At 43.3% G+C, this 13,611-nt stretch overlaps 1 protein-coding gene and 1 long non-coding RNA gene across 2 annotated transcripts in view; one reads left to right on the top strand and one right to left on the bottom strand.

Annotated features, from left to right (window-relative positions):
• LOC127692160 (aldehyde oxidase 3) overlaps positions 1–13,611 on the bottom strand; it is an 89,720-nt gene that overhangs the window by 19,765 nt on the left and 56,344 nt on the right. Inside the window, exons 24-31 of the mRNA XM_052192228.1 lie at positions 12,462–12,548; positions 11,282–11,473; positions 10,866–11,093; positions 7,026–7,121; positions 6,072–6,200; positions 4,415–4,489; positions 3,224–3,276; positions 364–478 (exon numbers count right to left, since the gene is read on the bottom strand). Coding sequence (XP_052048188.1) covers positions 364–478; positions 3,224–3,276; positions 4,415–4,489; positions 6,072–6,200; positions 7,026–7,121; positions 10,866–11,093; positions 11,282–11,473; positions 12,462–12,548 — 975 coding nt within the window. The remainder of the gene's footprint in view (positions 1–363; positions 479–3,223; positions 3,277–4,414; positions 4,490–6,071; positions 6,201–7,025; positions 7,122–10,865; positions 11,094–11,281; positions 11,474–12,461; positions 12,549–13,611) is intronic.
• Positions 3,945–5,717, top strand: LOC127692163 (uncharacterized). Its single transcript, XR_007979413.1, has 2 exons — positions 3,945–4,090; positions 4,170–5,717. It is a non-coding gene; the product is annotated as an uncharacterized LOC127692163 (long non-coding RNA).

Raw genomic sequence — 13,611 nt, forward strand, 5'->3', positions numbered from 1 at the left:
TTCTGTTACATAATTATTGACAGACTACAACTGAGACCAAGAATTCATAACTCAAATTGTGTGCTAGACACCAGGTCCAGCTCTGGAAAAGAAAAATCTGAATGAGATACAGTCTAATAACCCAAGTCAGGAATGACCACTGCTCTTCCTTCTCACTTCCAAGTACCACTCATCACCAAGATAGACCATCCATGTCTGTCTGAAACATGCCGAATCTGTCCCATCCTTCCCATTTCCCAAGAATACTTTCTTGTATCTAAACTACTGTTTATTAAATATTTGTATGGGATATGCAAACAACAGTAGGTCATGCTGTGTTCACAGCACATTTTGCTATGCTAGTAGCATGTGATTGCCACTTACCTTGTGACCTCCCGTCAGACAATCGATTTCAACCTCAGAACAGGCAGCTCCAAAAACAAAATAGGGATAAATGTCACCTTCTCCCTTCTCCCAGTCCATGTCAGCTTGGTAACCCCTGAGAAGGCAAGACACAGCCTGTGGTCAGGACAGGGGCTTGCCAGTGAGACTTTCTCTGAGAATATGGAGATGGGAGAAATCGAGCTGGCTTGAGGGGTAAAGTATTCATAAAACGTGGAGCTTCTGAAAATCTGCCAAGTACTTGGAGTGGAGGAGAAGACACATCACCTGTCATGAGGAGGACCATGCTCTTCATGTGAGGTTTCAATAAGACTTTTAACCTTACGCAAGTGTAAAACTTTTAAGATCTACACATGTTATATTGTTTTTTCTTCTTATTGCTCTCCATCATTCTAGGTGATCACAATTGTGAAAAGAAAGAAAACACAGTTTTCTTTTTGAAAAACTACTCCATGGTTGCTGGAGATCTGTGGCACCGTGTGTGTTTTTTTGTCAGATGTGCAATTAAAATAAATTCAAACAACAGCATCTCTCAGATCCAGAGGCGGTGAGAGGGGCAATATCCTCTTTTTGAGTTAGTGCTGTGATGTTACTGGAGACCTGACCCCAATAGATATTTGATTTATCACTGCTTTGCAAATTGTGCTGAGCAGTCATGGGGTTGAAAGGTCTAGAACCTCACAGAAGCTGGAAGAGCTGGGATCAAAATACAGTACAACTGTTTTCACGGGGCTGGGCCAGCTCTCCTCAGTGAAGGACATTGACTATTGATGTTTCTCTTTATTTCACAAAGATGGGCACAGAGGTCCTATGGTCAAGTGTCTCTCTCCAGCTTTGAAATATTTTCTTCGTACCCAGGTTTTCGTCTTAGATCAAAGCATTTGGAGTCATTGTCTTGCAGTCTACTCAGCAAGTCAACTTACAAACACTGACGTGGAAAAACTACAGACTCTTAATTTCTGACATTTATCACTGTTTCAGCCATTACTTGGTTTCATGATGTTAGATTCGTCCCCATACACAACCATGGCCACCATCTCTTCCTGAATAGGTTAGATTAATTGTGGTCTGTCTTTTTCCATGTAGGGTCTTGCTAGGTAGCACAAGCTGGTCTAAAATTTAGTATATGACCTAGACTATCTTAGAACTCTTGATCAGACTTGGGAGTATCAGGATTATAGAAGCGTGTCCCTGTGTCCCTGAACTTTGAACAATCTTGTGGTCTCTGCTATTGTAAACTCTTTAAGGATGAGCATCATGAAGGATGCAGTAGGAGTTGGTGCTTTTGTAGGGCTGCATGTTCTAACACAGACCTTTGCTCTGGGAAGTCCTTACATAGCCTTGACTCCAGCCACACATGAGACATTGACCCTTTGGGATGCTGGCACTACTCACTATAAACCTCAGGCCTCACCATCCCACTTCAAAGCACTTTGTTAACAAACACATCTTTCTAGAAAGGGAGTGGCTGGATCTTCCATGTGTGTCTCAATCAGGGCAGCCAAGTGATCTGGTGAACTGCAGTTTCAAGATGTTCTTCTACAGTGTTGTTTGGTATATCCACTGATACATGAGGAAGGAGTTATTTGATGCTGTCATTTGACTAAACACATGCTGTCCTTAGTGTCCTGTCCTGTTGTGGGACATATTAGGATTCTTGGGTTAATGCTCTACAATCCAATTACACTGGGTTAGAATATCCATGTCAGACTTGGATAAATTGAACATGATAAGAAAATCTATAGAAGAAGGTTATTCCCTTAACCTTGTTTAGAACTCAGCTCCTAATTAATTGTTGGACACACATATGGCAAGTTATAACCACAACCATAACCATAACCATATCCATAACCACAATCATAACCCACACTCCTCTAGCTCCCAGTGTACCTCTTCAGGGTGGCTACCACCCTTTAAACCTCCACTCAGGAGAGCCTCTGCCTTCCATGGTCTTGTCTATCATATCACACAAAGCTGAGTGCACTCACTCTGCTTTCTAAAGTTCTCCCTTTCTCTGAGTGACTGACACTTGGAGATCTTCTTGATATGAGCTGTCTCATCAGACAGACACACTAGAGCTAATACACATCTCCAGAATACACCACTATTCTTCCCCAAATCATAAAAGATGTGTCCATGTGTGTTCACATGACAAGAGCAGCATGAGTTTTCTGTTGCTTCTAGTGAAGCATCTATTGCCTACTTTGGCAAGCATCCTTGTCTGAGAAAACTGTTCAACTGTCTTTCAGAAACTTCTCATCCTATTTGTATGGAACTATTCTGGCCTCTGGTTTGACTCACAACTTCTAAAACCAAAACCCCATATGACAAGACAAGAGGGTTGATCACAAGATACAGGCTGTAGGCAAAATTTCTGAGGAGCAAGAATATTTAAAATCACCAAATTTTGGGTCACAATAAATACCCAAACCAAACTCATTAAGTATTAAGTAGATGCTAGATAGTCCTGAAGGCCTGCAAAAGTCCCTACACCTCACAGGACCATTACAGGAAACCTGAACCTATAATAATAATGAGGCATAATGTATATAACACACATATGTTATATGTATGTGTTACATATAATACATATATATGTATGTATATATATACATATATGTATAATGTAAATGAGAAATTGCATTTAGGAAACTGTGAGACTCATCTCAAAATAATTTACCTTTATAGTAATATAGCACCCCACTCTAGGTAAAAACATTTCAGTGAAAATAATACAAACAATAGATTTCACCTTAAATATATAAACAACTGAATACTCTCTTTTTCAAACTCATCGTATCCTAAAGGGAAAAGGATTATGATGACATTCGTCACCTCTTACCTAAAATATCCAGTGGCGGAGAGGCTAATGCTTTGAATAAAAGCTTCATTAACCTGAAAAAGAGTAATTCTGTTTTCAAAGGACAAAGGACAAAAGAAAAAAGCAAATACCTACTGTCTGTAATGCTCTTCCTTACTCTTGGGAATGTGTCTTTGCAGGACGAATAGGGAGCAAACTGTCAGGTGGGTACCCACTGGCTGACCGGGGGTGTAACTGGCTGAGTCTGACTTCCTCTGAAGAGATAGAATTGTTGTTTTTGTGGATTTGTTTACAGACCAATGGAAAAGAGATGAGAGGTAAATGTTGGTAGGATCTTAAAATGTGGGCATCCCAAGCAAACTCTGATGAAGCGCGTGCGCGCGCGCAGCGCGCACACACACACACACACACACACACACACACACACACACACTGTTCAAATGTCAAAGGAGCCCAGTGGAAAATGAGGAAACTTTGATAGATGACCAGTTACACATCCCTGTCACTCAACAGGTCCTATTTGCCGCTGCTCCCTAAGTGTTTCCTTTTCCAATGGTACTGATTAAACACTGTGGGGGTTGATCGTTTTCTTATCTGGGCCATGTTCTCACACAAAATGTTTATTTTGAAAGAAGAACAAGTCTTACCACTCAGAGACTACCCATCCCATGTTCTTCATGCCTGTGTGAACTATGCAAAGTAGCATGCAGCTGTCGATTTCACTGAGAGGGCCTTTCAGATGGACCCCGTGCGACAACTTTCCTGCAAGGACTCACCTTAAACGTGAAGTTTTGAAAGTGGACTAGATGCTGTGGGTTCTTCCTTCCTTGGCAAACAATATCTATCTACAAAGCTGCCCTTAACATTTACCACCTTTGAGCTTCTTCTGTAGGTGAACCACAACGTCCATTCGGTAAGAGCTGGCATGTTTGAGATTCACATCAACCCTTTACTCTCTTGCTTACAGGGTATAGGAACTACTAAATGTAGCAGAAATACAGATCCTGAGTTCCACCCAAGGCTTACTGCATAAGAAGCTACATGTGAACAAGTGGACCAGGTAATGTGTGTTCCTGGATATCCAGGACTATTCCCTGTTCTACGCTGCCCAGGAGAAAAGGGACCCTGTTGGACCTGGCGTTCCATGGCATGACTGTTTCTACCAAGTGGCCTCAAGAGGCTCTGTAGGATTCAGCCACCGCAGGTACTTACCCACTCTTCCCAGGCACCATTAGGATTCTGGCTGATGATGGGTTCCAGACGCTGCATGAGGATCTGACAGGCATTCTGTGGGATGGAGGGGACAATAAAGCAACTGAGAATTAAAGGGCACCTTCCAGACATGATCCTGCTGTCCTACCACCTGTCCCTGCACCCCCTGCCTCCCTCAGATGTCATCATGTGATTTGTCTCCAAATTTGTGTCCTCATGTGATCTGGCCAGGACCCTGGTCATCCCCTGTAGTAATGATGCTGATGTGGAGTTTTGGGGTCCACCACAGAAGCTGAGAGGGAATTCAGAAGGATGCAAACCCTTTCTCTCAGTGTAGCCACAGCAACTAATTGATTATTTGAGTTTGTTTCTGTGTCAACATTTCATTTGAGGTTTGTCAAATATTGAGCAAAGATATGAAACCACTACCCAGGGAAATGGGCACAAAAGTGACTCCAGATCAGCTGCTGGGTCACACAGAAAGGCAACCTGGGGTGCTGTGAAATGAGTTTAGAGTTTGAACATCTTTTGCTCTCCATAGCCTGGGACCTCATTTATGACCTGAAGATATCAGCAATGAACAACCACATCTTTTCACTTTTCCCAGGCCAAGTCCCACCTGCTCTTGCCAAATTGTATAGTGACTACTGACTCCCTTTGACCTGCTTTGGCTTGGATGCTGTTGACGTTCTAATGTTGACGTTCAACCTCAGATGGTTGTTTCAGATTAGATTGCCATAGTACGGGCTGCTATCTCAGGGGCTTTAGTTCAGAGACAATCATCAAAGTGTATGGACACGGAATTTGGGAATCTAGCAGCTACCGAGTCATGGCTACCAAGATCTGCTGAACCAACCAGACACAAGGGCCATTGTCTCAACAAGGCTGCTCCGTCTCACCTAGAGGGAAGTGTGTGGTAGTTTTATTCGTGTGTGTGTGTGTGTGTGTGTGTGTGTGTATGTGTGTTGGGATCAGTTTAAGCAGCGCTTTTGAACTTCATATTCCTCTGCATGGAAAGAGACATGAAGGTAAAGAATGGAGTCAATTTGCATTTGAAGCATTCAAGGAGGAGACCTGCTTGCTCTGACTTAGGACTCAAGACTCTGCATCTCATGTGGGACTTCTCCTCAAGCCCCTGACTTCTACAGACACCCATAACAGGCTGAGAGCAGTGGGTCATGTTCTGTTTTGTACTCCAGATGACTCTTTAGCCAGAGGCGTTCTCACCTGCCTTTGTGATGTTAGTGTCTTAGCATGTTCTTGAAATATATGAAGCAAATATAGACTTTATACTGCTAGGTAATATATTCTGGTGCTCACTGTTTTGTGTGGTACGGAGAGGCAGCGAGAGTTGGCACTCTGCAATTTGGGAAGTTATACCTGGCCCCCAGCCCCTGGCCCCTTGTCTTGCACATTCCTGTGAGGTTAAGAACCTCCACTACCATGCATTCTTCTGACCATGATGTTTTGCCCATCTATGAAGCCAAGAACTTATGGACTTAGTCCCTGCCAAAAACTGTCACACTGATCCTTGTTTCTGTTAGGTTGGATGGGAGTGTTTTTAAGGATGTGCTGAAGAACTGGCTCATCTGTTAAAAGGCTTTGGTTCTCAGGGGTGATAGGGTTCTTCTCTCCTGGGAGTCAGTGAGCTTGTCACCTGAACGGCTCTCCCGTTGACATCGGCACCGGTAGAGGCTCCAGTGGTAACAGTGTTGGGGATGGTCATGGTGTTCATTTCATCCAGGTGTATATAAGACATTGGTATCTTTAATTCACGGCTGGCAACCTGTCCAGAGGAATAGACAGATTATACCAGTCCAAACTGTAACTGGGACAATGACTTAACCCCCTCTTAAAAGTTTTTTTTTTAAATTTTCTTAACCTTCTAGAACGTTTTGATATTTCCTTACCTCTGTTTGAAAATGTGAGAAAGATGTTTTTTAATTCATGTACACACACACACACACACACACACACACCTTAAAACTCATAAAGACCTTATAGGTCTTTAGAACAGTAAGGGCCTCTCTCTTTTCTAACCCTGTCAGATACCAGAAACTGGGAGAATCTCCCCAGTGCCATGAAGCAGGGTTTGCTGTGGGGACAAGATCTCGTGAAGCCAAAACACAGACCCTCCATCTCTTTACTACCTCAGAGTCCATTGCCTGAAGGTAGCATGGCTGGAGTAGGCCCAGCCATGGGTTTCCTCATTTTACGAAATGACCACAAGCAAATGTATTTATCTTTGGAGATGGAACAGGTTGTCTGGGATCAGGAAGCCTAAACTTTAGGTGCTAAATATGTACACACATTGTCTGGAAATGCTAGTTGCCCAAAGTCAAGCTTTTGGAGTCTGTGAGCTCTTATGGTCGCTGCAGTCAGGGGTCAGGAGCCACTGAACCCATGGGAAGCTGAGTTTTAACAATGTGCCTTTCACTCCAGAAGGGAGGTGAAGACTCTCTTCATCTCCCAGCTGGCTCATTTCCAGCTGATCCACTGAGAACAAGTAGGAACTCTGTGGCTATGTTGACTATTGTATCACGAAGCCCAAATATGGTCCAGGGTATTCCATAAGCTCTCTTTAAGACAATTGTGAAACGACTTCTCTTACCTGTATCATTTTGGTGTTAATACCTTGTCCCAGCTCCACACCACCATGAGCGACTAGTACAGACCCATCTGTGTAGATCTGGACCAACGCGGCAGCCTGAAACGAAATTGGAAATCTGTTCTCAGATTGTGCTGAACTCCAACCTGGCTGGTGGAAACTTAGCTTGCTCTCACCCAATGAAGTGAAAGTAATAGTGGTTTTGGAAATGTTACTTAGTGTGAATTATTGCACACATCATTGCTTAATTCTGTGACAAGATTACAAACCACTGAATTATACATTTTGCTGCCTTTCTTTCTTTTTCCTTTCTCTTTTATTGTTGTGGAGATAGAATTGTGCTATATAGCTTGTGCTGGCCTCAATTTACAACCCTGCTGCTTCAGAATCCTAGGTGATGGGATTACATGATTGACACGTCTCACATCTTAAATGCATGAATTTTATTATATATAAACTATATCTCAATGAGGTTGTTTTTAAAAGTTTCTGCCAGTGAATGTGGTTTGTCTTAGTATAAATTTATTGAAATATTTAGAGTTATGTTTCTAATAAGCACATTTAGCATATTCTTTAAAAACTTGTCTTCATTTTATGTACATATGAGTCTTTTCTATATGACTATGTACCATGTATATGCCTGGTGCCCAAAGAAGCCAGAAAAGGGCCTTGGGTCTCCTGTGTTACTTTCTTGAGTTATAGATGCTTGTGAGAGCTAAACCCAGGGTCTCTGCAGGAGTAGGAGGTACTCTCAACCACTGAGCCATCCCTCCAGCTCCCTTTTAGCATGTTTGTACTCTTCTTTGATGTATGTCCTTGTAGAACCCCTCAGCCTCCTGGGGCGGGGGCTTGGAATGGCTTGCAAAGGCTATTCTCTGACAGTGTTTCAGGACTGCCCTGTCCCGCCTGCTAGACCAGGCGTTATTATTTTGTGGGGCTCAGAGTTTTCATGAATCAGAGAGTGGGTGCTGTCCCACTGACGGAGTAAAGCTGGGCGGTCTGTGTCTATGTGTGGGACATGTGTCTCATCCATGGGGTTATTGCCCTTGGACAGGAAGGACTTTTGCTCTGCCATATACCCTTGCCCTAGGACTATCAGCTGGCCCAGAACTGAAATGATCACTACCATATCATTTCCATTTTGCAGATGAGAGCCAGCGACCTGTCAGCGCCACATAGCCATTAAACATTCAAATCAGGCACACACCTAGACCTTCCAGCAGCAAATCTCCAGATCACAGCACTTTGCCTGGATAAAGTCATCAATCACCCAGGAGGTGCTGGAGAAGGTGTGCTGAGTTGATCAGGTCAGAGCAGGTGACTTCCGTGGCATCAGAGCGGATATGGAATTGCAAGGGAGGCAGAAAAGTTTTACCCTGCTACCTCTCCCCATACCCCACCTCTTCTTTTCCCACTTAGTGCTGTTAGTTCCAGTTTGATCACTGAGTACGGAAGAAAGTGGAAGGTGAGAGGAACATTCTCACTCAAAGATATGACATCATCATACACTCCCATCGGTCTGTGAATGTCACCTTGCCATTATATGTCCCTGGAGAGGGACATGCAGAAGCAAGTAGAAGCATGTACTTGAAACTAAGAATATTGACGTTGTTGTAGCTGGAGGTAAAGGAAAGATAAAGAGACAGCTTCCCTCTCACACTAAAATGGCCCTTTGCAACTGTGTTTAAAACTGAGCATGCTATCTGAAAAGTAATCCTAATAACATCCAATTGCATAGATAAACATAGATACTTCCAGAGGTACAGAAAACATAATCAATATGTTTATAACAAAAATCAATAGCAGTTTTCTTTATATGGTTGGCTTTCAAGTGTTTTTTTTTCTTTTGGAAACTTTTGGTGTCTTTTAAATGTGTTTGTTTATAATAATAGTGAGTACATGTTATTTACACAATTACAAACAAATCAGTAGAACATTTTCATTGAGAAAATATTGATTACCAAAAAACACTGTAACTTTTTTTTCCCATAAGGAGGTACACTAAATGCCTAGTGTGTATTGTGCTAGGTAAATGATGCTTGGAGTTAGGTAGAGCTCTCACTTGAGTTACTAAATGAGAGAAAGCTAGAGATTTAAGCACCACCTCTAGAAACCCTGCATTGAATACAAAGTGGGTGTAATTTGATTTCATGTTACCCTCTTTCAAGAGTGGAGCAGAGTGCTCTGAGCAAGTACAATCTTGGGCAAATTTGTTGGTTTTGAGAGAGTAGATAGAGTTGTTTCTAGGAGACAGGGCCAATTAGAGTTGAACAACCATGCACATGTTAATAACATGGGTAGTATCTAGTGACATAGGTTTTAATAACTAACTACTCATTGTCTTCCCTGAAGTTAGTGGTTGCCTCCCATCATTATCTGGGGTGTGGTAAAACAGCCCAGCGAAGTTATGGTTTCAAAGGATTTAGTGATAGAATGCAAAAGAGGAGTGGCTGCAAACCTGTGACCTAGTTGCAGGCACTGCAGCTTGGGGCTGCTCTCTCCCGTGGCCACCCTGGGAAGGGAGCAGGCGTCCCAGGAGCTGGAGCATTTCTCATCTTCCCATGTTGGAGACAACAAACTCATGGATATTGGGTATAGAACCTACAGATATGCTCATCTTTCTACTCATGCAACTCTCATAAAACACATTCTAAAATTCCACCAACCCCGCCTTTTGGGGACCCCGCCTTTGCTTGATCATGATGGCACTGATTTTTAAAAGACTCCTTATTCGGTTCTGGCTATCTCTACACTGCCAAGGTGAAATGTATCTTTATGAGAAGCCTACAGACAATGAAAAATCACTGACACAGTGGGTTTTCTGTGCATGATCCAGTGAGCTCACTTTCCTTGCATAGTGATGCCTATAAATCCCAGCTCATGTTTTTTTCAAAAACTCAGGAAACAGTTTCAAGAAGATTATAAATAACTGAATACCCATAAGAATCCCTTGGCTTTCTTATGGCTGCCACAGTGTATCACCCACACATCATCTCATGGCTGCTACAGTGTATCACCTACACATCATCTCATGGCTGTTACAGTGTATCACCCATACATCATCTCATGGCTGCTACAGTGTATCACCCACACATCATCCACCTGTCCACTGAGCAATGCATCTACCCATACCATCATACATGCCCCATGCTAGGATAGAGAATGGCAGACAGCAGAGACAAGGGCTTATGTAGTAGTCTGGAATGAAGAACCCTTGAGGGAGGTTAAATGTCACCCTTGCTTGACTGTAAGAGTTACGCATCAGTGTGGTAGGGCAGGGCAGGATCAGAAATGGCTTCCAGCAGTAGTGCTTAGAAGTTAATTAGAGCACAACAGGTTTATGACAGGATTAGGTTTAAGGAAGTACTCATGAGCTGCAGATCTTGTTATCAGCAGTTGCTCAACCATCAATAATGTAGCTCTGAGGGCAAAAGAAACCAAGTTGACAAACAAATATCCCTTGCCTTTGGAATTATTGCCTAAGACAATAGTTCTCAATCTGTGGGTCAAGACTGCTTTGGGGTGGGTGGGTGTCAAACAACCTTTCACAAGGCTCCCATATCAGAATCAGATATCTTGCATATCAGATATGTATGCTACAATTCATAACAGTAGCAAAATTACAGTTATGAAGTATCAATGAAAGTAATTACATGGTGGGGGGTCACCACAACTTGAGGAACTGTATTAAAGAGTCACAGCATTAGGAAGGTTGAGAACCACTGTTCTAAGAATTAGTATCAATAGAGCTTTTGCTCTATGCACATATATAAATGCTATATATATGCTACATATATGTATGTGCTTATACATATACAACTTTTAAATGTTTCTGATAATCACCTGATGATAAAATGTCTTTGGAAATCCGACTGAGAATTTCATGGGGATGATAGCAATTCCTCTCTTCTTCCAAAAACTCTGTTGGTTAAATTCATCCACAGCTTTTTTCCTGCTGTAGTAAGAAGAATTTTCCATACATGTCTCCCAGCACTTTATCAGATTCGTTGGGTCAAATTCTTGCTTGTGAATTGTCCTATCAATTGTTTTGAACATGTTTAACTCTCGAACCTGGTGGATGAAAATGCCCAATTTCACAAAAAGATCTCCAAGAGCTAGCCCTAAAGAGATGGGCCATAGAATATCACAGAGCCCACACGTTATCAAATGAAGCACTTAAGAAACAATGTGGTATGGAGAACTGGAAATGGTCCATTTGTCTATTTAAACACTTTAAAACAATCGTCAGCTCCTCTTACCTTTTCTGGTGGTAAGTGGCATTTGGCAGCCACGGCTGACACACAGGTTTCTGTTACAAACGCCCCCTGGGGAAAGCCAAATCCCCGAAACGCTGTATTAGATGGCAAGTTGGTCTTACAGACTCGACCTCGGACACGGAGGTTGGGGATCTTGTAAGCATTTTCCAGTTTGAGCAAAGCATATTCTATCACCTAAAAAGTGTTCCAAGGTAAAACAAAATAATCTAGGCGTCAGTCAAATTCCTTGGCCAGGTAGAATGATGAAGACAAACGCTTCTGAGGTGTATTTCTTGACTCCATTCTCCACAGGCAGAAAGGAATCCCTGTTTCCTGCCCATCAACATATATGGCTGGGTGCTTAGTTTTATGGTTTCATTGCCTGTTTTTAATTCTTAAAATGCACAAGGTTTTGTTTTGCTTTGCTTTGTTTGTTTGTACTGTTTTTGTCCAAAGAGGAGAAAGAGATGCTGTTCCCAGTTTCAACATACTTTTGTGGTCCTCCCTTTCACCTTTAGAATCGATGGGAAGATTTAGAAAGGGGAAAAGGGCCAATTAGGCCAATGGTGTCCTCATATCTCTTGTTAAAGGATTAGATTGTGACAGGCATGGGAAGACTCTGAGTGAATTTTGGATTGAGAGGCACTGCAAAAGCTGTTGGGTCTGGATGAGAGCCTAGGTAGAGCTTAGTCTCTAAGCAGGAGGGAAGAGGCAGGAGGTACAGGATAGAGTTTTCCCTGGTACAAATCTGAGACAAGCCCCAAACCCTCTTCTCCACATGTTAGCATGTTCCCCCCCCCCACAACTCCCCCAGCTCTGCCCGGAAGAGGGTGTTGGAAGGAGAAAAGGAAGACTCAGCTCTCTGCAGAGAAAGTTCTGGGGGTCAACCTAAGACATTCATCAGAGGCTCACACCCAGACCCTAGAGCTCAGTGAGTGGAAAGCAAGCCTTGGGTACCCTCCTGGACCTGGACGGGGTACCTCAGAACCAGAGCATCTTACCATTCCCTGACTTCTCCGTAGGCAGCGGGCAGAGAATTGGAAGCATCGAGTTGTACTTGCTCATGGTTTATCATTCATGGCAAGTGGGTGAGGTCAGTGGGCGGAGCCTTCTAAGCTGACCCTCTAAGACACCCGGCTTAGGCATCCTTGAGGCTCCTGTCATCAAGATGCACGTCACTCACCAGTTCAGAATCGTCCGGGGTGCAGCCTCCGTTGATATAAAGCTGGATGTCTGCCGCCTTGATTCTCCCATTGTTCATGAAGCCAATCTGTGAACAATTAAGCAATGTTTGCTCCCGTGAGTTTTGTGGTGTGAATACTATTTCTTGAGCATTTAAACAGAACAAGTGGAAGGTCAGTGGATGCCAAGAGTATAGGCTGGGGAGTGGGCCTGCCTACATTCAAACCCTCCTTCTGCCATTTGCTTTGGGATGCCCATTCCACCTTTCGATGCCTCAGTACTCTCAGGATGACAATAGGGACAAAGCTGTCACCCACGCCAAAGCTTCATGTGTGTCACCATCTGAAGCTTGAGTCCCTCAAGCTCAGGGACGTTGACTTAGTAGACCTGAGCCTGGGAGCAAATGCCCTGGTGGCCCCTGCTACTACTGATCCAGTGACCACACTCTGATCATTGCTGACCTGACCCACAGGAAGTTCATTTATAGCCCAAGCATTCAAGCTATCCAGAGCTACAGAGTGAGACTGCCTCGAAAACCTAAGAGAAAGAGATGGGGCAGTCTGCTCTGTCTTCCATGAAGAACACCGAGTGTCTCTTCTCCCTTCTGCATAGTTTTTCAGCAGTTTGAGCAGTGGAGGAATCATAGCTAGGTTGGATCTGGGTCACCTAGTTAGGCACTGGGAGGATGGAGACAGGTGTTGTTCAGAATCCATGCTGGGCCTGAGGTAGTCACAGCAGCTGCGGGAGAGGCAGGGATTCTGACTGAACTGACCTACTGGGACGTGCCTTAGACATCTCTTTCCTTGGAATGCTTTCTGACCCTTCAGAGCACTGATCTTTACATCTTGGTTCTTCTCTTCAGCACACACATACTGTTTCTTCCATTTATCTTTGTTTCCCACAAAGCAGGTAGCTTTTATCACAGCATTACAAAAAGATTGTCTATTTTGTCAATAGTTTACAATATACTTAGTTGGAAGGATAAGGTCAAAAACTACAAAGGAACCCTGTGGTGGACTGAGTTCTCAGTCCCCTGGTTTGCCTGGCTCAACTGATTGTGGTAGGTCTTGTGGAACCTGGTATTTGTCTGTTGAATTAATGACTACTCCAAGGAGAACGGGCTTCCCTGTCTGTCTGACCTCTGATTCCTT

Source organism: Apodemus sylvaticus, chromosome 9 (assembly GCF_947179515.1).
Source record: "Apodemus sylvaticus chromosome 9, mApoSyl1.1, whole genome shotgun sequence".
Classification (NCBI taxonomy): domain Eukaryota; kingdom Metazoa; phylum Chordata; class Mammalia; order Rodentia; family Muridae; genus Apodemus; species Apodemus sylvaticus.